This window comes from Procambarus clarkii, chromosome 34, assembly GCF_040958095.1.
Source record: "Procambarus clarkii isolate CNS0578487 chromosome 34, FALCON_Pclarkii_2.0, whole genome shotgun sequence".
NCBI lineage: Eukaryota > Metazoa > Arthropoda > Malacostraca > Decapoda > Cambaridae > Procambarus > Procambarus clarkii.
Window position 1 is genome coordinate 37,374,664 of NC_091183.1, and position 27,983 is coordinate 37,402,646.

Consider the following 27,983-nt stretch of genomic DNA (forward strand, 5'->3'; position numbering starts at 1 on the left):
CTGTGTGACGTCATGGGTGGACACACGTGGCCCGCGCTGTGTGACGTCATGGGTGGACACACGTGGCCCGCGCTGTGTGACGTCATGGGTGGACACACGTGGCCCGCGCTGTGTGACGTCATGGGTGGACACACGTGGCCCGCGCTCTGTAATGTCATAAGAATATAAGAATTAATAAAACCGCAGTTGGACCATACGAGGCAGCTCCTGCTTGTATCCACTCAAATTCGCGTATGTGTGTCTAACCTACGCTTGAAACAACCAATCGATCCCACCGCTATGGTAATTTACAAATCAACAACACCGATTCCAGAAGATCAACCACCTTGGCAAGGGAAGGGTTGACAGGTTGTGAACGAGAAACTGGCGTAGTGTACAGAACGGTCTGGTGTACACAGGGGCAGCCAAGATGTACACAGGGGCAGCCAAGATGTACACAGGGGCAGCCAGGGTGTACACAGGGGCAGCCAGGGTGTACACAGGGGCAGCCAGGGGGTGTAGCCAAAGCGACCACAGGCAACACAAGCGCCGCTTCCGTGACTGACGGCTCACAACACGACGACACAGCCCCATCACAAGCGCCCGACCTTGGACCGTGGGACACAGGTGGTGGAGTGTGGAGGCGGTGTGGGAGAGGGCGCTCACCTAGTTGTGTCCCTGAGCTGCACATCCTCAGCCCTGCCTCTCACACTAGACATGACTCGCCAGCACATCACCTGGTACATGACATGACTCTCCAGCACATCACTTGGTACATGACATGACTCCAGCACATTACTTGGTACATGACATGACTCCAGCACATCACCTGACACAAGACATGACTCTCCAACACATCACCTGACACAAGACATGACTCTCCAACACATCACCTGACACAAGACATGACTCTCCAACACATCACCTGACACAAGACATGACTCCAACACATCACATGACACAAGATATGACTCCAGCACATCACTTGACACAAGACATGACTCCAACACACCACCTGACACAAGACATGACTCTCCAACACACCACCTGACACAAGACATGACTCTCCAACACATCACCTGACACAAGACATGACTCTCCAACACATCACCTGACACAAGACACGACTCTCCAACACATCACCTGACACAAGACATGACTCTCCAACACATCACCTGACACAAGACATGACTCTGCAGCACATCACCTGACACAAGACACGACTCTCCAACACATCACTTGACACAATACATGACTCTCCTGCACATCACCTGACACAAGATACGACTCTCCAGCACATCACCTGACACAAGACATGACTCTCCAACACATCACCTGACACAATACATGACTCTCCAACACATCACTTGACACAAGACACGACTCTCCAGCACATCACTTGACACAAGACACGACTCTCCAGCACATCACCTGACACAATACATGACTCTCCAGCACATCACTTGACACAAGACATGACTCTCCAGCACATCACTTGACACAAGACATGACTCTCCAGCACATCACCTGACACAACACATGACTCTTGACTAACAAAATACAGAATAAGAACATTGAGAAACAAACCAACGCAACCGAACTGTGGAGAGATCACTCGAACGTTTTGCGTTGTTGGTGCCTTTGGACTTCCCGGGGACCTCCCCCACACCACCGGACTACAACACTGGCCGCACCGGTGATGCACCACCAGTGTGTCTGGACAAATGATTGTCTCTTAAGTTATTTGAGCAGTGTTACAGGTCTTGCATTACTTGAATCACTTGCATCATTGCATAATGTTGTTTTATAATGGCAATGTATTATAATGTTTGTGGAATATTGTATTATTATAAGTTCTGAATTATGTAATCGATTTATGATGAATCAATCACAATGTTCCCTACTTTACGGGATCACTATAGTCTGTGCTACACTTCGTTCTGAGTAGCTAAATCTGAAATCTAAATCCAACAATGTTCCCTACCTTGTTAACACCTCGTAATACCCAGTGTGACCTGACCAAACTTGAGTGACCTCACTCGGGGACCGCGAGAGGAAGGTGGTGGATTATCACCGATTTCAATTCCTTTTATAATTACGTCTGCTTAGTGAAAGCCCTACTAATGATTTAGGTGGGGGGGGGGGGTAGAAATAGCCTAAGGTACTTTATCCCTTTGAGATGTATTTTATTGGTCTCAATTCAAGTTTAAGTTCAAGTATGTTTATTGAGACAAGAAAGAAATACATCTCAAAGGGATAGAGTAGCTTAGGCTATTTCTACCCCCAATACATTGTCTCAATAAGCGTACTTTAACTTGAACTAATGAAAATTGAACTATATAAGATAACAGAGCCTAACAAGATCAAGATAAAGCTGAAAATTTCACTAGATTTAGTATTACTAAAACTTATCAATCCTACTTTCCTCATTTCCAACATTTATATGAGTCAAATGAGTCAGATCCCCACTAATTTTGACATCCAGATCTCTTGTGCATTCAGAATTAGCAATTTTATCATTTTCTAACTCGTATTATTTCCTAGGCATTTGCAACTGCCAGCCAGTAGTTTATCTATTTATCAAATTCGTCTTATATCAAATTTGCGTCTCTTCTAGATTTATTTCCTGTCCTGTCTTTGTATTTTGGGCAAACTTGCTAAGGTTGTACTCCTGTACTTCAACCATTTATATACATGATAAACAACAGAGTTCCAAGGACATATCTCTGAAAGCACTATACTTGCTACTATTTTCAGTCGGGTCCGTTCTCAATTCACAATCGCTAATTCCGGGTTCTAATCCCGGGCGGGGCAGAAATGGTTAGGCGCGTTTCCTATTACTTAATGCTCCTGTTTACCTAGCAGTAAATAGGTACTCGGGAGTTAGCTAGCTTGTTGAGGGGTTGCAGCCCGGGGAGGGGCAGTAATTCGATCCTGCGGGGGACCTCGATATAACGCAACATGTATATATATACACTGGATGCCTCCCCCCCCCACACACACACAATGAATTCAATACATATGTATATTAAACAATGCTCAAAAACGTTTATCTAAGTATGTAGAATAACCACGGGGCCATAAAAAATCAGGGCCCTCTGAACCTCGGGCCCTCAGAGCCTAGGGGTCCTTCCAAGCCTCGTGAACCTCTGAGCCACAGGTGGCCCCCTCAAATCCCTCTGGGTCCCTCAGAGCCCCGTGAACCTCTACGCCCAATTATTATGCTAGTTTTCATATTTTTTATACGGTGTGAAAGCTACCATGGCAGGAAAAACCTCACACATTCCGGAGACAACGTGAATGTTGCCGAGACACCCCAGAGCATGGACGGTTTCGGCCAAGATAAACTTATTGGACATACAAAAATAATTGTTTTTTAGAAGTTTCATCAATCAATAAAGATATTTTGGGAATTAGAGGCCCCAGAGCGCCTCGTCTCCGCCAGCGGTCCCACGCTGCCCAGACTTTATCGATCCGCGGACGGCAGGGTGGTACGCCAGGATGCCGCGTGCCCCTATCCACTCCCCTCCCTCCCCTGCCTGGGGCCCACCTGCCCCTTGTCCTTGGGCTCTCCCCTCATCTTGGGGCCCTCCGCTCGTCCTGGAGCCCATCCCTTCGTCTTGGGGACCTTCCCTCCACTCGTCCTGGGGGCCCCTCTCATCGTCCTGGAGCCCCTTCCCACGTCCGAGGGTCTTGAGTCTCTTCCTTATCATTGGGGGCCCTCAGCTCTTTTCGTGCTGGGGTCCTACACTTACCCTGAGGGCCCCCTCCCCTCGCCCACTTTCTGGGGTCCCCTAACCAGGGCTGGATTACACTTTAGTGAACTTGAGTGCGAAGAACTTTGTGGGGCCCCCATTTAGACTTCTCCCACTCGTTGCTTGTGGGCCCATATTTTGTATATATTGGGGGCCCCCATTTGTGGTGGGTATACTTCAAAGGCGTCATTCAGGTAGTTATGAGACCCTTCCCGGTGGCCATGGCACCTCCGTGACGGTATAAATCTGGAATTGCTCTCATAACTGCCGGTCCTTTCCCTCCTGGCACCTCTCTCCCCCTCTCGCCTTTTATTCCCCCTGGTGCCCCTTTTTCCACCGTCCGGCGCCCCTCGACCCTCCCCTCTTCCTTCCCCTGTAGCAGTGTCGGGGTGGTTGATGTGGTCGTGTTACGGGAGGGTGTCGACGTGGTCGTATAATTTTAGTGTGGTAGTTTAGGGATTACTTATGGTTTACCTGAGGATGGTTTCGAGAGTTCTCTTACCCTCGCAGCCCGGAGGATGGATGTTTTTTTTTTGGTGATGATCGAAAGAGCTTTGAAACTTCAACTTTTGTTCTGTCAATATTTGGCGAAACAAAATTTACATTCTTGTTGTTCTTATGGTACTTCTACTCTTCATTGGGTACATTCTATATTCTCTATCATATCGCAGGAGTGGATTGTTTCAAGCGTAGGTTAGACATATATATATTTGTATATAAATAGGAGCTGCCTCTTAAGGGCCATTAGGGGTTTCTGTAGTTTCCTGTATACTTGTGTTTCTATGAAGGTTAGGTTTGTGTTTTTTCTGTGTGATAAGAGGCTGAGAAAGAGTAGCGGTGCAAGTCGCTTCAAACAACAGCCTGTTGGACCAGGTTATAACAAGTCAAGCCTGGCCCCAGGCCGGGCTTAGGGTTGTCACCTCTCTGCCATAAAACTAAATATTCATCGGCTCAATATTTCCCGTCATTGATTGATTGATGAAGATTAAGCCACCCAAAAGGTGGCACGGGCATGAATAGCCCGTAAGTGGTGGCCCTTTTGAGCCATCACCAGTATCAATAGATGATACTGGAGATCTGTGGAGGTGCAACTGCACCCTGCGTGACGGGAGATGTCTCCCGTGGTCCCGTCATTCCAATGAACCTCATTTTATAGGCTGTCTCTCCATGGTTGGGTCTATCAAACACCTTTGTTATGTCCGTGCGAACAACGTGGGTTATGGTGTGGGTGTGGTGTTGCCGGGGTGTATGAGGTGGTTGTATGGTGTTGCCGGGGTGTATGAGGTGGTTGTATGGTGTTGCCGGGGTGTATGAGGTGGTTGTATGGTGTTGCCGGGGTGTATGAGGTGGTTGTATGGTGTTGCCGGGGTGTATGAGGTGGTTGTATGGTGTTGCCGGGGTGTATGAGGTGGTTGTATGGTGTTGCCGGGGTGTATGAGGTGGTTGTATGGTGTTGCCGGGGTGTATGAGGTGGTTGTATGGTGTTGCCGGGGTGTATGAGGTGGTTGTATGGTGTTGCCGGGGTGTATGAGCTGGATGTATAGACTTGGGTGGTGTGTGTGTGTAATGTTGTTGTTGTTATAGATTCAGCTACTCGGAACAAGTTCCAAGTAGCACGGGCTATGGTGAGCCCGTAACTTACCTGGCAGAGGAGCGGGGCAAGAAGCACGGGCTTCTTGCCCGTGCCTGTGTGTGTGATAGTGTTTTTACCTAGATATAGGTGCTTGCAAATTCAAGTAAGTTTATTGAGATAATAAATACATCTTAAATAATAATATTTTACATTCACATAGTAATCTAATGGCACTTATTATAAACTGCATTGATAAATCTTTAATATTACACTCTTAGAGCAAAATGTTTTATCTCCTAAGAATTCTTTCATTCCATTATCACACATTCCAAACAATTTGATGTGGTACACTACTAATTTATTTATTTATATAATTATTCAGCAATTTACACTCTAATACATAATGATCTAAGTTGTGGGCGTGCGGTATAATAAATAATTTACATTCCTTATCATTTGTTGTCCTCAGCTGTCCTGTCTCATACATTATCTGTTTCTTTCGCAGGGGGAATAATTACTACATCTATGTTACATTTCTCTTATGGTTGAGAAGACGCTTGCTTGAAAGACGCTATATTCTATAACATTAGAACATAAGGTTCTTACATATCCTCTCTTATTATATAATACTTTTAAACTACATTGTTCATTTCTTTCCACCTTGTGAATTGAGAAGATTAATTCATTAGCTCCCCCGCCTCTCATTAATCTAATTGCATAGCCTACATTTATCTTGAAATTCTATCCCCAGAACTTTGTAAGTTAAATTCCAGCCTCATTACCCCAATCACAGCATTTCTCGGGCAACCGAAGATCATTATTACAGCTTCATTTTGTATTTTCTCCAGCCTTATGTGCTTGCTGATACCAGCTTTAGCGTCAACGACTTCGTATCCACTTAGAACATAAAAATTATGTTATAGGTGTATTTTTTTTACGAGAACGTATCGGTGTTTAGGCTTCTCGTACTTGATTCGAATTCTTTCCACACGTGGCCAAGAACCGTGCTGGTGGAATATATAATTAACAAAAGCAATAATACTACTCCTACTACTAATAAAGAATGGTGTAGCAGGGCAAGTATTACCAACCCGCGGTAGCAGGTAACCTGAAGCTAGAAGGACACCGGTCTGCTGGTGGCTGGGAGTGTAAAGGTGACAGTTGTGTGGTGACACTGATGGTGGAACGCCATGATGGTCAATGTCACAACCTCGGTGTTGCATTATCATCCTATAACCTGGTTACTATTGCGGCACTTATCTAGGCGGTACATAACTGGCGCCAGCGATAACGGAAACTGCGTTGATGTTTATATGTGACAGAAGACGACGAGATGAGGGGTGAGGGCAGGAGGGGGTGGAGGGAAGGGTGATAGGTAAGAGGTAGGAAGGAACACCTGGCGGGCGAGTAGCGGTTGATGGAGGGCAGGGCGGGGCGGGTGCCAGCTGACCTTCACTGTTGGGGCTCCTCCTCCGCCACACCAACTCTACCACCGCCATCCTCTCCTGCCCCCATAGTCCTTGCCCTCTGCCACACCGGGGGAGGACCTTACGCTAGCTACACACCAGGGGGGCCTTAAGCTAGCCGCACTGCAGGGGGCCATAACCTAGGCACGCCCGGGGATAATTTTCTAACCGCATCGCGGGACGTACCTAGCCATACCAGGGAACCTCAACCTAGCCATACCAGGGAACCTCAACATAGCCATACCAGGGAACCTCAACCTAGCTACACCGTGGGTCCTATACCTAGCCACACGCGAGAACTTTCAAATAGCCACACCATGGGCTATATTTTAGAGTTGAATTTATATTTGGTACCTCACGCAGTATGCGCAGGAACGGCACTCTATTATTCATCAAACTAAGAATGTATATTTTTGGTGAATGTTACAAATGTTTTCAGATTTATGATCGATTTTCAAGTGTAGTAGCCTAATTGCTGTACTCAAGTTAACGTTACAGCAGTCATTAAGTCGGTAAGTCATGTCTTTACGACACACTCCACGCCATATAGCCCTACCATAAAATGAAAAAGATTCATTGCTTAGAATACTATAGCGACTTTCAACACACGTATAGACTACATATCATCTTAGGTTAATTCAATGAACATAAACTAGCTACCACTAGTTGCAGACTAGCGACAAAATTATGTAGACTTGAAAGTACTTGCAAAAAACAAAGACAAACATACCATAGACTAAATTGAGGCAAAATACAAAAACGAAAAAAGTTTGTTTTTTTCACAGAAAACATTATTTTGTGGACAAAAAATTATTAAACAATAGCCTCAGATTTTAAATTATCTAGCAAAAATTACCCAGAATTGTAACGATTTTGTACTGCAATGCACATAAACGCACTCACCGGAAGCTTAAAGACACAATTAACCCTAAGTTCAAGGCAGAACGAACAACCATAAAATTGTACCCTATACTAAGCTTCGCTGATTGCAGGAGACTTGAGTCATGTGGGTGCGTCCACTGTGTGATCACTCCACCAGGCCTTATGTTCCCCTGCTTGGTCATGTGGGATCTGTGCCACCACCCACTGTCATATGTTTGGTCAAGTGGGATCTGTGCCACACCACCCACTGTCATATGTTTGGTCAAGTGGGATCTGTGCCACACCACCCACTGTCATATGTTTGGTCAAGTGGGATCTGTGTCACACCACCCATTGTCATATGTTTGGTCAAGTGAGATCTGTGTCACACCACCCATTGTCATATGTTTGGTCAAGTGGGATCTGTGTCACCACCCACTGTCATATGTTTGGTCAAGTGGGATCTGTGCCCCCAAATGCTCTATTATTCCTTGCTCACAGGGATTGTTTCACCTTTAATTCACTATGAGGTCAGGATTTATAAAACACCGTCTCGACTTACGAAACCTGTACATCTTTTATCGATCATGGCGGCTTTGTTGACGAGCTCCGAAGTGATAGGAATCTTTCTGTAACAATAATAACATTGAGTTGCGAAGTTTTGAAGCTCCTAAACTGTTGAATAAATGACCGTGGAAAGATATAAAGGTTTGTTCAAAACATGTAAAGGATTCGTAAGTGCATCCTTAAATTCTTGATGAATGTTGCTACGCTTTAAAAAAAAGTTTTTACATTCATTAATACTTGTTATAATAATTCATTATTTCATCGATCTTCGAAGCCTATTACCACATTCATTGCTTCCTATCCCGACATAGTGCAACCACTTAGGCTGGACGGTAGAGCGACGGTTTCGCTTTATACAGGTCGGCGTTCAATCCCCGACTGTCCAAGTGGTTGGGCACCATTCCTTCCCCCTCCCCCCTCCGTCCCATCCCAAATCCTTATTCTGACCCCTTCCCAGTGCTATATAGTCGTAATGGCTTCGCGCTTTCCCCTTCCCTTCCTTCTCCTGGCGTATTGGGATGACACCAGAGGAAGATGAGCGCCTTGGCCTCAGACGGAGACAATTGCGCTCTGCCTAGGAACTATACAAGTCATTGTTTGCTATCAATGCAGTTCAATTGTCTTTAGCTAAAAAGTATTCCGGCCATGTGTTCTCGCTGAAACATAGAATTAATAGTGGTTAATCAACAGACGGGTCTGCATATGAGTCCACCTGAAAATCTTACCATTATATAGATATATTGCAGGATATTTATTAATATAGTTTACTGGCGCTATATAACTTGGTTTAAATAATGATAAATAATAGTCACACCAGCAACAAATATAAACTACAGTAAATATCTATTAATAGCAAGCCTAATCTAACCACCCGCTTGCATGAGAATTATTATTCACTTCAGAAAATTGCCAGTCATCTCGGCTATATATTAGCCGACGAGACGAGAAATATCATGAAGATATTATCGCTGGTTTGTGTGTCTGTGTTATGAAGTGTTAGAAGACACTTAGCCTTAATGATCCATACTTAGGCTATGGCTGTTTACTTAGATGTGCTTGCAGGGTTGAGCGTCAGCTCCTAAGCCCCACCTCTTGAACTATTCTTAGGCTTTTGCCATCATATTGACATTTAAAGTTGTAGCTTGAACGTCGTCTTAATCTTACTCATTCAGTTTATTTAAAACTCTTACGTTAAAGATGTTTCTTATATTTGTGATTCATCTCTTTAGTTTACCAGCTTAATTGTCCGTTCGTTCTTCTGTTCCTCACTTTGAATATTGAGTGTGTGTGTTGGTATTACCAGCATGCAATTACACAAAGACTGTATACACGTGGTGTCCCTTTTTATATGTTATCCTAACTAGCCTACGTGAGGTTTGGGCACATGTGATTTATCATTTGTGCTTTAAAGCAGAAAACCGAAGCTCGCGGAGTGTTGAACACGTGGAGGCAAGAATGTGTGTAGTGTGTGAGGATGAGGGTGAGTGTGGTGGAGGTGTTTGCGGTTGAGGGTGTGTGGTGGCGCGGGGCCAGGCGGCAGGCAGGCAGGTAGGGTCTTTGTGACGGGCGGGTCCGGCTGGCTCTGCCGCTACCTGGGGTCCTGGGAGACAGCCTAGTGGGTGCCGCGCCGAGCCTGCTGCTGCCACCACCACATCCCTGCCACCATTACATCCCTAACACCACCACCGCCACATCCTTACCACCACCGCCACATCACTACCACCACTACCACATCCCTACCACACCTGCCATTACACCATCAGCATCATCACGCGCAAAACAACAATGCTCTGTACTTTTAAAATGCATCCAAAAAATTCACCATTACCACTACACAACCACCACACTTCCTCTCCACAGATCACTCTCACAGTACTTCCTGACCATCCGTGATAATATTCTGTATTTTACATAGACGTAAAGTTTTTCCTACTAAGCAGCATAGAAAATCATAAACTATCCGAAGATTACTTCCAGTTAAACTCTGTTATAGGCATACCACTTTCAGTACATGTGTTTGTTTTGGCCTCAGAATTTTGAGCAAATATGACAGCATATATCCTAAAAACATAGAAATAACATCAAATAGTGATGAGTATAGAAAACTTTAGCTATAGATTACTGGAGGCCAGAAGAGGAGCGAAGTGGTGGAAGGTGTTGTAAAGGAGGTAATGTTAGTCAAGCTGTGAGGAAGGGCTCCCTCCCCCCCATCTGTCCTCCCAGTGACGTCCCTGCCCTATAACCCCCCCAACCCCCTACTCCCCATCACCTTCGCCACCCACTCCCTCGTCCAGGTAATTACGCCCTCGGGGTTGACCTCTCCCTACTTTACTTTCTCCCAGGGGGACCAAAACGGCCTCCCACAGGCACCTTTACCCTGGTGTCGTACCTGGCCACCTACCCGACCTTTATTGCATCTCCAACTAAATTTGATATTAGTTGAATATCTAGTTTTTCGTGCTTTCGTCTTCCAATTTAACCAGATTTGTTTTTGCATCTTTAACTCTGGACTTAAGTTAGTAGGAGATGAGTACAGGAGAGGAGGTTGGGGCGGGAGGACCTAGCGTAGCGTCGACGCCTCCAGCAGCGGCAGCAACTCACACCTGTCGTCGAGGGGATGTTGGGCCAGGTCGTTTCCTGTCCACTGTTGCACACACTGTCGCTCCATTGTCTGGCTCGCTGCTTAGAGTCATATCCCAGGTCTCCTCTTAGTCTAAACCATCCTAGTTTAAGTCTTGTAAGTATACGTCCTCTTATTACACTTCTTTACTGGTCGTTTAGGATAGTTAACTACAACGTTGGAGTAGGATTACAAATGATTCATATTAGATATAGATACAAAATACATATAAATACATAACACATAAAGCAAAATGTCTTTAAACGTAGCGAAGAAATTCGTCTTACGTTTAAAGACATCAATTAGTGTAAGTAGTGATCCAGGGAGCAAACTGGACACCCACCCACACGGCGCCGCTCCCTTCCTGATGCCTTAAATCTTAATAATGTTAAATACAAAATACAACAATCTATTAATCAAGTCATGATGAGTAATGTTATATAAGAATATTACGTAAATAGATGCATCATTCTTATAATAGCTTGCATGGCTAAATAAGGTCAAATAAATATCGATCATACACAAATTTGATTTGTATATTTTTTCACATAGATTCGATCCCTATTAGCTTTCGTTAATATTAGCATGTTTTAAGAGAGGAAGTTAAATTGAATTGTTGAAGCCTGGTGGCGTGGAAGTGGACGTCGGTGACTGTTCCCATCAGCAGCTTGCCCTCCCTTGCCACTTCCGTCTTGCCACACATCTCCGGTATCCTGTCTCTTCTTCAGGCACGTCCACAGCTCCGCGCATGCCTCCTGCATGACACTCAAGCCTCCACTGCACCACCCGCAGCGAAAGCCTCTCTTGACGTTGGGGGGTCATCGGGACATTTCCAGAGAGTCTTGGGTCCTCCTGACCAAGAGAGAGAGAGAGAGAGCCATGGCCCAGGAGGCTGCCCCCAGCGGGCCATGTGGGGATCACAGGATATGAGACAAAGCGAAGCCCTACTCCAGCAGCCTTTGTTTCCAGATGACTATCGATGCGCAGTAGAACATGATCCTTGGCACCAACGGCAGCCTCTCGGCTGTCACCCTCCTTGGCTACATGTGGGACCCACAGATGGAGTGTAGCACCTGGAATAATTCAAGGATTGATTTACTTTATTGCTACATTAAGAGTGTGGAGGGGCAGGAAGGTGTCACGAAGGTGCGTTGCTGCCACGTGTGTATGTCCGGCCAGGCAGGTGAGCACCAACGGCCGCGCCCTATTCCCGCCTGCTGTCTCCACTTGGATGCCTTCCAAGATATCTTCCAAGGTGCCTTCCGCTTGTCCTGCCGTGTATTTTAACGCCCTAAACGTTATTAATGTCTTGTACGGAAACGTAATATATGCGTATTAATGCATATATTAAATACACATTTACATAATTATATTTTTACATACATATCTAAATCCATTTTACTACAATGAGCTTAAACAACAGAATTTTGGAATTCCAGCACGTAAGATGTAGATAGGTTTTGGGCAGGAAAAAAACAGGTAATATGACATTATTTTAAACATATGCATGTAAATTAGGTTAACGATTGAGAGAAGGTAGGGTATATGTGAGTGTTATAAGGATGTGGTGAATGATGGAGACATGTGGAGGTGAGGGAGAGTGGCCGAGGTGCGGGCGAGTATCCCTCTCATGCCCGCGGGCCAGGACGCGTCCCCCCGCGCCTCGGGAAGCCATACGCGCTCCCCAACCTTCGCTCACCTCCACTCTTATCGTTCACCCTCCTCTCTCTCCCACCGCCACCGCACCCTATCCCCGCTCTCTAACAGATATAGAGTGAGGTATCCACATGTAGGGGATGGCGTAAAGTGCGTGGGGTGGCGTGAGAGGTGGCGTGGAGGGGCGTGGAGGTGGCGTGTGGGGTGCGAAAGGTGTTGGTGAGGCGCGGTGCGGGTTGGCGGTGTACGCGGGCAGGCGCACAGCAGTGCCATGCGTCGCTGCGTGCCACCCGCCGCCACTCACACGCCGACCACCACCTCTCCTGCAAACACCGCGCTCCTCTCTCCCTCCACACACCTCCCTCCTCTCCTCGCCGTCACCTGCACCCACACCCTCGCCAGTGCCGGCCGGTGCCACGGCGCCACACACCCACTCTCTAACAAGTTAATATTGGTACGTAAACATTGGGCGCGGATATTATTGGAACGCTGCTCTTGTTGTGGAGACCGGGACTCTGGGCGTCTCAGGTAATTGTCCCGCGGTCTACACGCACCCGCGCCTTGTTTCCTCTCCCTCGGCCTCAGGAGAGGCTGCCCGCTGCATTTGGTGATGGTATGGATGTGTAGTGAAGTGTGGAAAAGATAAGATAAGCGAGGGAAGAGTGTGTTGTGAGCGGGAGTTCGAGTGACTCGCCATCCAGCCGTTCCAGGTGCACAGTTGCCACAACCGCTGGAAGCAAGATTTTAAATCTTGTTAGATTTTTCCTGGCAGCGGAGTGGAGGACAGTGAGGGAGTGCCGTGCGGGATGACTTAGTGGGTTGTTGGGGTTGTTTTGAGCGTGGTGGTGGTGGTGGTAGATCATTGTGGTAACGAGGAGGGAGGGAAGGTTTTGTGTCGGTGGGTGCCGTGATGAGGGCCAGGTGGTCCTGGGCGGCGGATGTGGTGGTGTGGTCACGAGGGGTTGTGTTGTGGGGGTTGTGGTCAGCCTTGTGGGGGTTGTGGTGCCATAACGCGTGGCACCATACAAGTCCAGGGCAGTGGAGGTGGTGTTTGAGGGCAGGGAGTGAGGGATGTGTGGCGTGCCTCAGGACAGGGCCACACCGTACCTCCCACCACCTTTGTTCACGCGTATATATATTTGATAATGATTTATATGGTATACAGTATAGAGTTGCAAAATAACTGAAGGGATAGTTAGCCTCTATGATTATGGCCGTGGATGGAGTGCCATGTGACAACGTTGTTCTGACTACCTGTTGATTAGTGGGCAGTAGTGAGCCAGTAACTAGTGCTTGCCATTTTAAGGGTAACTGACCATTGAGCTGTTCTATTGCAAGAATACTTTTATTAGAAATTTATATGAGTGTAAGCATATCATGTTGGGAACTGGAAGTCTGTACATTGTTTATTGAGATTTTCCCCTAGGCAAAATAATTGATTGTGTGGTCTCAAATCCATACACTGGCCAGACCAAATGATGCTTAACTAAGCCAAGCATACCAACTCTTATGGCTGTTGCACTTTTGAAGTACAGGACAAAAAAATTATAGAACCTAATAGTTTTGTGCAATTAAAATAATGCTTGCAATCTCGTACAGTACATACATTTTTCTCATGGAAACCATCAATTTGAGAAGTTTAGGTAGGCTAGTCCTGGTTTTATATTTTTATGTAGATTACTGATTAATGTTGTATTAGCATTACTTATAAAACAGTTTTTTGGTATCAGTTACTCTATAAATAGCTCATAAATTTTAGTTTTACCTTTTAGATTAATATACTTGAATTAGTGAGCATTACTCTTACAGTACTTATAAATTTCCCTTCTAGATCAGTATTTTAAACAATTTGGCTCTTAATTTAATCACTTTTAATTCCTTTTTATGTTTGCTTCATATTGACTTAATTGTTAGGAGTGTAATATTGTACTGTACATATTCTCCAGACTCGTGGGACGATGTGCAGTTTTTTTAATGATAGTATTATCCATCAGTCCATAAGATATAGTACATAGTATAGCATTGCTATTTTTTTCAAGGCCTTTAATCACAGCATTTCTGGCAAAAAGCATTAGCTTGCTGAAAAATATAGATTTTAGATTGACATACAGTATTTGAAATATTCCTTTGGGAATATTATAGGATGTGCCTTTATCAGTTGCATATAATTAAACATTATTGCAAAGAAATTCACTGCAACATATCATTAGATCGAAACTAGGCTGTTTGTGGAAAACTTATCATGGTACAATTGCATGACAAAATATTTATTATTTGATTAAAGAAGTATTTTCCTTCATCCGACAAAATTTTGCCTTTAATTTTAAAATATTGTTTTGAATGATATTAGACAGTGCAAAATGAAAGTAGTGTCATTCACTCTAATAATCTTAAATACTTATTAATCTAATCATCTCCTTTCAACTGGGAATATTTTTTTTTAAATAGACTTCGTATGATTTTTTTTTAAGTCTTGGTATATTTTTCCTGTTCATTACTGTACACCTGATTTGGTACTGTAACATTCTTATCTATGAAGGCTAAAACTGGATGCGATATTTCAGTATTGGAAATACTAGTAAAAACCTAATTCAGTAAATTTCTAAGTAATACTCTGTATTACAATGTGCTATATCACTTGTATTCATGTTTTATATATTTTCAGTAGTGTGTGTATTAAATCCAGTATATGCTAGATCAGTGCAGTGTTGGTACAATAATGCTACAATAATTTTTTTTAATGATGATTGTATATATGATATACTGTGCTTGGGTAGTTTGATAACAAGGTTTGATATATAATAATATAATAGATAAGAAATATTTATGTATTATTTTGCTTTATATTTTGTGTATATATTAGAGATGTGAATGTAATTTTAGGGTAGAGCTTATATCGTACCCCTCATATGGTAGGTGCCGAACATAGGGACTAGGAATCATTCTGATCATCCTAAGTTAGATTTTCTTGGTAATCTGTGTTTTGCTTTACTAAGGGCTGCTTATATTTGAAAAATTTGTTCTTAGTCTTTTCTGGAATATTTTAGATGGTTGATAAAGTATTGTGCCATTATGTACATTGACTGTAGCAAACCCTTTGATTCTGTTCAATATGATAAGTAGAGGATCATGGTATTGGAAGGGGCAGAGGATATTATCCCAAGCTGTATTAGGGTAGACTTAGAATTAGCATAAAAAGTGAACCGAGTGGGAAACCGTTGAAAGTAGAGTACTGTACCCCTGGGGCTTTGACCTTGAACTTCTATTTACTATGTACAATAAGTACTGCATATAATTGATTGACAGAATTGACCAGCATATGCAGATTTGCAGATGGTACAAAAGTAGTGGGAAGTAAATTCAAAAGACTCAGGTTTGCTACATTATAATTAAAATTGGTTTTAAAATGGACAAAAGATTAGCAGAGGCAGTTTGAGCCATAAGTGATGTTAATAGAGTAACAAGATAGTTGTTTAAACAACTATGTTGAAATTGCCAAATCTGAATGCAAAAAGATCAGGGAGTCATGATTAGGAGGGATTTCAAGCTAAAAAAAAAAGTTTAAATGTTCAATGTAAGGCAAATATAATTCTGTGCTGGGTTCATTTCTATAATCATTAATAATGAGATGCGTAATGTTATTCTTCAGATTTGTCTTGTACAAGTAATGTGACCATATTGATTTTACACTGCAGTTTTAGGCACTGTCTTATAGAATGTATAAAAATTCACTTGAATTTGTCCAGATAAGGATGCCAAAGACAATCCCAATAATTAGAAACCTTTGATATTAACAGGCTAAGAAAATTAATTTACATTTACACTCTAGAAGGAGAAGAGTAAGGTCAGGGCGTGATTGAAGTAAAATCATTGATGTAATTGGGTGCTTGATATATCGACACAAAATGGAATGTGAAAATTTTTTATTCAGAAACTATCTTGTCAAATATTGGCTTGAAAATAAGACTGCTGATTTATGGAACTAATTAATGGGTAATAAAATTGCCATTGGTTTGGTAGATTATTTTAATATGTATGTCAGATATATATATATTCTGGGGTTTGACAGTCCTCATTCAGGGTAACTATTCAACATATTTTGTGTAATCCACAAATACAGTATTATTACTATTTACTTCAATATCTAGAGCATTGGCATGTACAGTATTACAAATAACAAAAGCCACAAAACAGACCCCTAGGGAACATTACAATGGATAGTTCTCCACTCCAATTTAACCCTATTAATGCAAACTCTGCTACCTGTACCCTTAAGTACCACTGGCCCAACCTTCCTGAACAGCTTCTCGTGGGATATAGTATTAAAGGACCTTACAAAGTCAAAATAGGCAACTTTGGGTTAAGAGGTGGAACCAGAGCTGAAGCTCAGTATCTTTAAGCACAATTAGGCAAGTATTGAGCTGGAGGGTGGGGTAAGCGGATGGCAGGTTGGGTGGGGTGGGGAAAGCGGATGGCTGGTTTGGTGGGGTGGGGAAAGCGGATGGCAGGTTGGGTGGGGTGGGGAAAGCGGATGGCAGGTTGGGTGGGGTGGGGAAAGCGGATGGCTGGTTTGGTGGGGTGGGGAAAGCGGATGGCTGGTTTGGTGGGGTGGGGAAAGCGGATGGCTGGTTTGGTGGGGTGGGGAAAGCGGATGGCTGGTTTGATGGGGTGGGGAAAGCGGATGGCTGGTTGGGTGGGGTGGGGTAAGCGGATGATAGGTTGGGTTGGTGTACATATTTTCTTATTCAACTCCAGTACTGTATGTATATAAAATAATGCATGACTATTTTCTAAAACTTAAAATTTTCCTTAGGCCTACTGTTTCTTGGTAATGGATATTTTAAATACAAGTAAAATGAGGTACATTTTGTTCAGTATATGTGACCTTGGGAATGAGTACTGTAGTTTATGAGTGTCTGTTAATATAGGCTAAGTGGCATTCATAAAAATGATTTGATGTGTAATTTACAGATGAATATATTTAGAGAATAAGGTAAGTGGATGATTGTTATAATTTTGATTTTTTTTCATTTGCAGATTATGTGGTGAGGGTTGAGGATAAGATGGATCCTGGGCAGCAGTTTTGTTTACGTTGGAACAACTACCAGTCAACGCTACAGCATGTTTTCCACAAGCTCTGGATAGCAGGAACATTTGTGGATGTTACTTTGGTGGTGGAGGGTCGAAGGATAGACTGCCACAAGGTGGTGCTCTCGGCATGTTCTTCATACTTTGAACACATCTTACGGGATCACAGCAGCCATCCACATCCACTAATATTGCTGCATGATCTGCCTTACACAGCAGTGGAGGCTCTTGTCACATTTATGTATAGGGGGGAGGTTAATGTAAGCCAGGAGCAACTAGCAGCTCTTTTAAAAGTTGCAGAAACTCTCAGGGTTAAAGGGTTGGCAGACTCTAATGCCATTAGCAGTTTCACAAAACGCCAGATACTTGAAAGATGCATCCCTCTTTTGGAACATGCCCCTGGAAATATCTCAATACCTAATCAAATAAACACAATAGGTGCAATAACTGTACCAACCACAGCTATTAATCAACCTAGAATGACGACTAGCAGAGGCGGTATCAGCACAGGTAGAACTGGATCAGGAGTGTTCAGGAATATAGCTTGTGGGAGTGTCAAGAGAGCAGAGGGGAATAACACACACCTTGGGCCACAGAAGAAGAGGCCACGTCCGGAAGAAAACCCAGCCATCTTGCCGTTGACACCACCTACCTCTCTGAGTGACCCGCATCCAACTGAAACTTCTCAACCCTCACCAGTAGTTGCAACAATACCACCCGAGGTAAGAATATGAAATGTGTGTTCATCTGAAAGCATGACTTTACATCAGTTTTATCAATGATTTGTTACAATATATCAATAGATATCTGTACAATAATTAAAAATTTACAAAATTTTGGGTTTCTGTTCCAAACTTTGAACATTTATAGTTTTTTATTTACTTTATTATAAATCATTTCATATACAGTATACACAAGCTAATACATAAAGGCATGTTTCATGATGAAATACGTTTTAGTTGGGCACGTTTTAGTTGGGCTCTGCCAGTTTGACAACAACTGTAATGTGTATATTGCACACTATAGCCCATTTTTTACTGTAACATATCCCTTCCCTGTTTTCATGAGATATTGTATGACTACATGTATAGTGTATTATTCAGAAATGATGATGTAGACTTAATTTAGGGCTTGCCTACGTTGCCATCTTCAGCTGCACACACAAACAAAAAAATGGTTGCTGGACTTAAGTGTGATGGTCCGTATAGTTTGTAAAAAATAAAAATCCTTTAAAATATTCCTTCAAAAATGTTATAATTTAAATAATGTTAAATATTGTATATGTTTTCTAGATGTTGAAGCAAGAAGCTGCTGATGAAACGGATGGAGAACTTCAGATAGACGAATCTGTTGGCCAGTCACCAATGAATTCCGTAGAATATGACTCAAATTCCATAGGTATGTTTATATTTGTCAAGTTCTGTGTTGCCAGCATATTTTATTAGATAGCCTAAACAACATTTGCAAAATCTGAATAGGACAAATTTATTCAATAGTTAGGAAATTGACAACAGTAGTTTATACCATTTGCTCACTCCAGCAAGCCTTCACATGCTGGTTGTAATTGCAATTTTCCTCACTTCAAATCAATTTAGAATACATGTTCTTGCCACAGTGTCATTTTATAGTCTCCTTATTACAGCAATTAGTGGCCAGTATTTGCCCCATGTGCTTTCTGTTGCGTCACCATATATTTCTGCCCTATTTGGGTTAATTTGTCATATAGACAGACCTTCCCCCATTGTTCATTTTGTTCATTTATATGTCTAGGTCATTCTATAATGTATTGTTAAGTGTGTGCTGGAAGAGGTACAACAAATTATATTATGTCAGAGAGGCTGGAATGGATTTGTGACGTTGATTTGCAACTGACGAACAAATATTCTAGACGACTTGATTTAATCCAACCAATCTGGAAGGACTTTAATTTGAGAGGTAATCAGAGTTCAGCCAGCAAGAGCACCACTGGGAATCGAAACAAGCACCTTGACACGCTTCAACAGCCATTCTAATATCAGTCAGTACCAGCAATAATGGTACAGGTGTTTCCCCGAGTTAGGTAGAACCATATATATTTATTTATATACAAGAAGGTACATTGGGTTTATGAGAGTACATAGCATGATGTGCTTACAATCTTATAAAGCCACTAGCATGCGCAGCATTTCGGGCAGGTCCTTATTCTAACAGATAATATTAAGTACAGTAAGTAATTTCTTAGCAAAATTTATAAAATGTTGACAGGTACATTGTAAGAAAATTTGACAAATTAGTAGGCACATTAAAGCACATTGATAGTACATATAAGATGACAGTAATGATCACAATGGTAAAGTTGTATGGCTTGGGTACATATATTGGGGGATTGGGGTAGCACACAATGTGTGTTCAATATAACAACCATGATATAAGATGATATCAATGATTACAATGGCAAAGTTGTAATATACTTATAACATACTTATGAACTATCTGTAATTGTCACTCCCTCTTTCCCACATATGCGAACAACCCTTCCCCATACTCGCCTCGCCTTGCCTTGCCCCCTCTGCTACTTAATTCACAATGAGAGATTTGGTGGTGGTTGGACCCTGCCAATGATATTGTTAATAGTTTGATAGTTTCTGCCCGAAACGCTTTGCGTAATAGTGGCTTTAGGCATTGTATGTACTAGCTCTATCTATAAATCCATCAACTTTGTATCTTACCTTGTATGTATGTACCTTACCTGAATAAAAATTTATTTATTATTATTTATTTATTGAATGTGAAAGCAATTCTGTGCTGGTCTAAGAGCTGTATAGTAGTGTCGTCTAAGCCAGCATGTCGGCAACCCTCTGGTCACCATACACCCAACACTTGTATACACACACACTTACACAAAAATGCACCAAGCTCTCCCATGCACAAATGCACGCAGATCTCCCATGTAACCTTTAATTATTAAATTTTTATTGTACAAAATCCTGTTCATTATTAGTATAAATCATGTATTACTTATATTCACAGGTCCAGTTGAAGGTGAAACAGAGGAAGACGAGTTGTGTCACGGTATGTCACATGAAATGCATTCGGCTATTCAGCAGGATGTGCAGACAACTATAACGCCTGACATTCAATCTAATGTGAAGCAAGAAGTTCATGATCCCTCTCATCCATTTCAGCAAATAAATCAACCCACTGTTGATAATATATTGACTAAGGAACGAACTGGCGGTGGTGTTGGAAAATCATGTGAGAGAACTTACACACATTTGGATCTCGAGGAAGGCATTGAAGCAGTCCTTTTAGGTCACCTGACTCCAGCCAAAGCCATAGCACAATACCGTATTCCTCGCAGGACCTTTTTCCGGAGACTGTCTGCAGTGCGAAAAAGCCGAGGAATTCCATCTGCAAAGGAAAATGCGGCTGATCACTTTCTCACTGCAGCTTCAGCAGTTGGCGATACGACCACTCAGTTGATCATTCCTGTTTCTGACTCTGAACCTTATGCTGCAACATTTAAGATAAAGTCAGAAAAACCTGTCCTGATAGCACCAAAAGAAATTAAGATTAAATGCAAAAAAGGGGATGGTGTAATGGCTCCAAATAACACTTACTTTTCATTGCTCAACTTAGCAGCAACAAATAACTATGATGCTTACCTAAATTATCTTAAACTTGTTGCACAACAGGGTGACACTGCCAATCCTGAAGAGGTCCTTGAGGCAATACGAAAAGGTCAGGTAAAGGAAGTAAAACCAGCTGTGGATGATAATAGAAATGTTTCCGAGGCAGCCTTGGCCCTTGTTGCTCACAATGTCCCTGCTGACTAGCAATGCACGATATCTGAACACTTAGATTAAAGTAAGAAGGAAAATTTCCACCTTGGGTTTTGTTTAGAGCCCAGTGCCAATTGCAACTAACCATTCCATTCGACATTCCATTAGGTTTAAGTTTTTTGTACATAAATATTGTATATTTAAATGGATGGGGACTTAGTTGATATCCTTTAGCCAAAGCATATCTCCCTAATTTTGATACAGGCATTTTTTTTCTAAATGACTTGAACAGAATCTCAGTATTATGTGCTTATTTTTGGCTTGAAAAAACACTTGTAGACCTTTTTGATACTTTTACAAATAGGGGCACAAATTAATGTGAAGGCTATGCCAAATTTTGTATGCCCTGATCATTAAATGCATAATTTACTCTTCATATTTATGTAATAATGTTTCTGACCTGTCGGAAAAGGGATGTTGTCAGACCTCATAATTGACATTTGAACAATATAGCCATTTGAAGGTGGGAGGTTTGATATTTTTTTAACATTGAAGTCTCAAAAGCTGTGATAACATTTGGTACTTTTTTTTATTTTTACTAATAATCATACTCAATTTGCACATTTTGGCCTTCTCAAGTTGCTCTCTGCTTCTATGAACTGTCTTCATCAGTGATGGGGTGATGTTTGTGTACAGTATATCCTTCATCTCTCAACACCTGATATTTATTAGTCAATGTAATAGAAGTATACTTGGCTTACTTTGTTTCAAGTGGTGGCGGACTTAATATTTTGTGTGTTTTCCTTGTGCAAGGCAATTCTTGTTTAATGTAATCTATCCATTTATTTTTCCTCCTAGGTTTGTTGTAGCATGTGAAGCATGTTTACTCTTTACTTCTTCACGGGGTTACCTCTTTGGTGTTGGTCTTATTAATAAACAGACTTGTTTAAACTTATAATTTCTCTTTTAATTAAATGGGTGCTCTTAGACTGGGTTTCAGTCTTGTGTTCAACAAAGAACTGCCTTGATCTTTCTTGGTTGTGGGGCTCACTTGTACCTGTAGTTGCTCAGCTATTCCTTAGATGTAGACAAATAGTGTAGTAAATATAATTTTGAAGGCATTGTTGGTCAGTGATTTTTTAAATGCCACTTATCAGCCCAACAATGGTGGCACATAGTGAAGTGATGGTTGGGTTAGTGCCTCAGATTTTGTGGTTTATCTTGTCTTGTATTTCAACTTCCTGACCACTTTTTGCCTATTGTATGAGCTGTGGAAAGCTCTTGTTCCTATAGTAAATATTATTAGTCATTATATATGTACAGTACTCTTGAATATTCATGGTACAACACTGCTGGTGTTGCTGTCACTCCTAGCTATGACCCAGGGAAATGTGCTTTAGTTCCATAACCATGGAGTGTCTCATGGTTTTATAACCCTAAGAAATCCGTCATAGTTCTGTGACCCAAGGCATGTCATAGTTCGGTGATCCAGAGATTGCCATAGCTAGGAGACATGACAGCTGTAATTCAATGTTTTCTTCATTCAAGACAGTGTGATGATGCAACTTGACATGGCTGTGATGTATGCATTCAAAATGCTCCATCTCCTGTTCTTTACATGTATTGCTAAGGAAATTCATAAGTCAGTTAAAAGATAATATTTTGCACAGTAAATAGTACCATTGTGTTTAAGTAAACCAACTCCTGCAAAGTACTAGTATAGTGAACCTGAATGATTGTTGTTCAAGACAATGTTTGTGTAACCATTAATATTGATTATGAAACCTTGAAGCTAATACATTTACTCTTGTTAATTTTACTGTTGTGGATGATTAATACAGGTTACACAGTTGCTGGATGATCAGGTGTGTTGGTTATGCAAATACGGTTTGCAACAGTTATTTTCTTGCTCATCTGTTAGATTCACTCATTAGATAACAAAATGGCAGCTTTTTGAGGAAGTGCAAATAACCTCTTTCATTTAATGTATTAAAACAATGGCATTATTAAGTTAAGTTAAAAATTAGCGATCTCATGTATTTACATTTTATGCCTAAGAGTACTGTGTGTTAGTGGCATCTGTCTTTTGCTTAGCACTATCATGGTACCTGTTTTAGCTGGTGGCCATATGTATTGCTAATTACAAGTTGTAATTATTACTTTCTAACATTTTTGGGCTATCAGCTATGTTTGAAAAAATGTGATGTGTATGTTTTCTGCATGTTTTTTGATAAAAGGGCATTGAATGTTTGTAATTATTTTGTAATATTTTATGTATAGTGAAAATGCAAATTCACTGTACTACTCCCTGCCACCAGTCATGGCTGGGACAGACTATGCCCTGAAAAAGTAACTTTGCTTTTTGTGTATGCAAGAGTCTGTATTGTGTCATTAAGTGATTTTTGTATAATATTTTGCTTTGTCGCTCTCAGTTGAAAATATTATGATCTGGTATGTACTTAAAGATCTGAAGAAAACTGTGATAAAAGGTAGCTTTTCTACGCTTGAACACATTCCATGTTATCCTTTTTGGAGAAACAAAATGCACCATTCCATACCCTGTGATAATACTTGTGTCTTGTATTTTGTCTGGCATTTCCATAGGGTTATTTGTGTAGTCCCGGAGCATGAGCAGTGAAATGGATAACAAGTTGAGGGACTTGCCAAACTTAAAATTCTATGACAAAAAACTATATATTTAATTGTATAAGAAAGATTCCCTTGATTTTGGATTCCAGATATTGTTATCTGCAAAAGTGCTCTCCAGTGGACAAAATCAGTTTACTTTTATACAAAAATAATTGGCCAGAAGCTGAAGTACTTCCATGTGTCACAGGGACTAATCTGTAGACTCCTATTGTTAGATTTCTTGTATTTTTCTACAAGTTTCTAAATAAGATTTTTCAATAAAATATTTCTAAAATTATTGTTTGAATCCTACATACTTTCTAAACTGATTAGTAAAACTGGTTGTGCATCATAATGACGAATAGACAAATTTTGTATACTGCACATCACTAGTTTGGAAAAGCCGATGCAGCAGATGGATTTGGAATTGAATAAATTGCATAAATCAGGAGAACCTGTTATCGTGGTGCTGATAGAATAATTTTGTTATTTACTTTAGATTTATATTGACAGTACAATAAATACTGTATACTCAAATGTATGGTTGTTCTAATGATAAAGAGGCACTTAATGGAACAGATCTGCACCTTTGGACTGCATTGTCCATCTTGCATAGTCGCTGATCTAGTTAAATGTGTTGGTTTTCAGGACGGGAAATTTTTCTTTCGCCAACTGTTCCTCTATGCCATATGTCCTTCCATAAAATCCTTGGTAAATCTGACTCTTTGACGTTGGTCTTGGCTTTCTGCTCTTCTATTGAGATCCTGAATGATATCTAAGTCACTCTTGAACATTTTCTAAAATGGTACTTTAGTTTTGATTATTACTTACTGTCCAGCTCAATAGAAGAGCAGAACCCTAGGATCAACGTCATTCTAATGCAACGTTATTCTAGTGTTTTGATTCAGAGTACTACAGGAGAATTAGAACAACGATGTTTCTAAATTAAGGAAGACATTACAAGATTTTCAATTTTATTATTAATGATTACATTATTCAGACATTTACTCAAAATCAAAATTACAAAGAATGGAAGTCAATTGAATAACATAATATAGTCATTTTAGTGGACATGATTGAGACAGTATATTTGAAGCTCAATTTACATATGACTGATTGATCATGGGTAAATTAAACCATCTTGCAAAACTGCTGAATTTAATTGTCTCAAATACAAAAGAAAATATTTTGGCACAATATTTTGAATTAAGGGGCACTCGTAGAATGCATATCTCTGCCAAAGGCAGCACCACTTGCTTTTCAACCTTTATTTAAACTTCTTGATTCAACGGTATGCGTACTATAATAAATTTTATTGGTACCCTTAAAAATATATTTTTATCTAAACTTACGTGATAACATTTTACATAAACTTATAACACGATTGAAGGAGAAAAGGAAAGTGTAAATTCCTGTTGCATTTGGCTTCAGGTAATTTTGTGTATACAATACACATACAAATTAGGTTATCGAGAACCTAGGAATCTAAAATGATCCTGGTAATCTTGATCTCTGGTAACGCTGCGAATTGGGTCATTTCGTGGGGGCCGAAAATCAGTTGCACTGTTGCTTCCTTGTTGTCTCACACGGTGGTGCTTCGTACCAGGGAAGAGACGCGGAACATAACCATCACCAGAAGACGTCGGTGATCCTGATGATCGACTTAGAAACGATGGGAATGAAGCTGCATGAGGAACAGCCGGCAATAATCGTAATGTATGTAGAGTTTCCAAGAGAAGATTGTCCAGTTCTTCGTCGTTGCCTAGTGTGAACTGAGAGTCTGAGGTGTCCTGAGTTTGTTGATATCGAGACGTGGGGCTTCCGAACTCAAAATCATCTTCAAGTAAATTCACTAACTTTAGTAAATCCACCAACGAAAGTTCTTGACCTGCTCTCGGCCTCAGCAGAGGATGAATACTAAAGCTGCTTGGGACGAGGCCCACTCCCTTGTTGTTGTTAAACCCTTCCCAGCCATTACCCACTCTGTTATTGAGACCTCTTTGGCCACCCAGCAATTCTTGGCCTCTTAGGTTCTGTAGCTGTGTGCCAGGTATACTTTGTAGAAGACTTTGAAGTTGCGTGCTAGGCAATCCTAGTCTGAAATTCTGTAGCTGTGAGGCTGGTAATCTTTGTGCAAGACCTTGGAACTGTGCACCTGGTAATCCCAGCCCAAGACTCTGTGCCTGTGGACCTGGTAATCCCAGCCCAAGACTCTGTACCTGTGCACCTGGTAATCCCAGCCCAAGACTCTGTACCTGTGGACCTGATAATCCCAGCCCAAGACTCTGTACCTGTGGACCTGATAATCCCAGCCCAAGACTCTGTACCTGTGGACCTGGTAATCCCAGCCCAAGACTCTGTACCTGTGCACCTGGTAATCCCAGCCCAAGACTCTGTACCTGTGCACCTGGTAATCCCAGCCCAAGACTCTGTACCTGTGGACCTGATAATCCCAGCCCAAGACTCTGTACCTGTGGACCTGATAATCCCAGCCCAAGACTCTGTACCTGTGGACCTGATAATCCCAGCCCAAGACTCTGTACCTGTGGACCTGATAATCCCAGCCCAAGACTCTGTACCTGTGGACCCTGCAAACCTTGTCCTAGTCCTTGCATAAGGGAATACGGCAGCCCCAGACCACCAGCTCCGGGTAGCTGAGACAGGAGGTGGCTGTAGCCTGGAAGAGTCAGTCGCTGTAAGGGCGAGGTGAGGAGTGGCGAGGCAGACAGGCCGAGTGACAAGTCCCTCACACCTTGTCGAGGCTCCAAGTCCAAATCACTGGTTGTTTGCTGTTGATATGGAGATCTGTTAATGTTGTAGTTATTTATGAAGAATATGGTACGTTAATTCTATAGGTGACGCATCTGTAATGAATTTTACGAACATAAACAAACCAGTCAGCCAAGCGGCCCATGCGAGGTACGTCCCGTTTATAGAAAGTTTTTTGTATTCATATCTGACTGTCCTATTTTTTTGTTTAAATATATCCAGGTAGAGTATTTGCTTCAATATCGCTTCCTATCAGTGATTATTTAAAACGACGAGTCTAACTGTATACCTTCACTGTTTATTTTATTTGATGAAAATAAAAAAGTTCATCTAATAAACGAGTTTCTAGGGGAAGAGGCTTCAAATGAGCTGACAGCTCTTAGTTTGCAGTTTCATTATGAACTTTAGCATAATTCCTAAAGGGCCCCTAGTCTTATTGAGAGAGAGGGAGAGAGAGAGAATGTGTGTGTGTGTCTGTCGCACATCTATAGGCATATGCTTGTAAGTCATGGGTAATTTATATATATAGATCCACTTAAACGCGACGTCACAAGGTCATGCATGGTTTTGCCTACATTCCGCGAGAGACCGTCCTCAGACAATTATTTAACAATGAGTCGTGTTGGTGCCTCCAGCGTCGTTGACAACCCGTCCTCTTACAAATTACGTCCCTTCAAGTTCAAGTTCAAGTATGTTTATTGAGACAAGAAGAAATACATCTCAAAGGGATAGAGTAGCTTAGGCTATTTCTACCCCCCCCCCCCCCATTACGTCGCTTTTCGCTCGCATGCGCTACGACCAAAAAAAGGGCGGAATTTGAAAATGAAAAATAATTGAGAAAAATTGGGACATTTTTCCCAAACAGCACGTTAAGGGCCTCCTGGCAGGTTAGGGAGCTCAGGTTAGGTTAGGATGGTCACTTTTGTAGGAAAGTCAGTTTAGGTTAGGAAGGTTACAGGTTAGTTAAAGTCAGTTTAGGGAAGTCTTGTTAGGCGAGTTGTAAGCTAGGAGCGAGTTGGAAACAGAGCTATAAAACGCCTTTTGTTGAGTTCTTGTTGATATATATAATTGTGCTATAACAGTATAAAGTCCTTTGTAATCAAACACTGGCTTTAACGTTGACAGTTCAACGAAGACTTAAGTACTTACATCCTTTCTGGGCTGACTCTTGACATGTCAGTGGCATGACAGGCTCCAAACAAAATGAAATGTAAATGTCACTTTTGCTAGGTCAGTGTCATGACAGCTCCTATGTAATGT

The 27,983-nt window shown here is 41.8% G+C and overlaps 1 protein-coding gene across 5 annotated transcripts; it reads left to right on the plus strand.

Annotated features, from left to right (window-relative positions):
* The first annotated feature begins 12,683 nt into the window (after window positions 1-12,683).
* LOC123762057 (protein jim lovell) lies at window positions 12,684-24,249 on the plus strand. 5 transcript variants are annotated; one of them, XM_045748287.2, is made up of 4 exons: window positions 12,684-13,005; window positions 17,515-18,287; window positions 18,858-18,963; window positions 20,575-24,249. In XM_045748287.2, exons 2-4 carry the CDS (start codon window positions 17,541-17,543, stop codon window positions 21,378-21,380), a joined length of 1,659 nt encoding a protein of 552 aa, XP_045604243.1. In that variant the 5' UTR covers window positions 12,684-13,005; window positions 17,515-17,540; the 3' UTR covers window positions 21,381-24,249. The 5 variants fall into 5 exon arrangements, with proteins under 5 accessions (XP_045604243.1, XP_045604241.1, XP_045604244.1 ...); XM_045748285.2 differs by having other exon boundaries at window positions 12,684-12,931; XM_045748288.2 differs by having other exon boundaries at window positions 12,973-13,090.
* The last annotated feature ends 3,734 nt before the right edge of the window (window positions 24,250-27,983 follow it).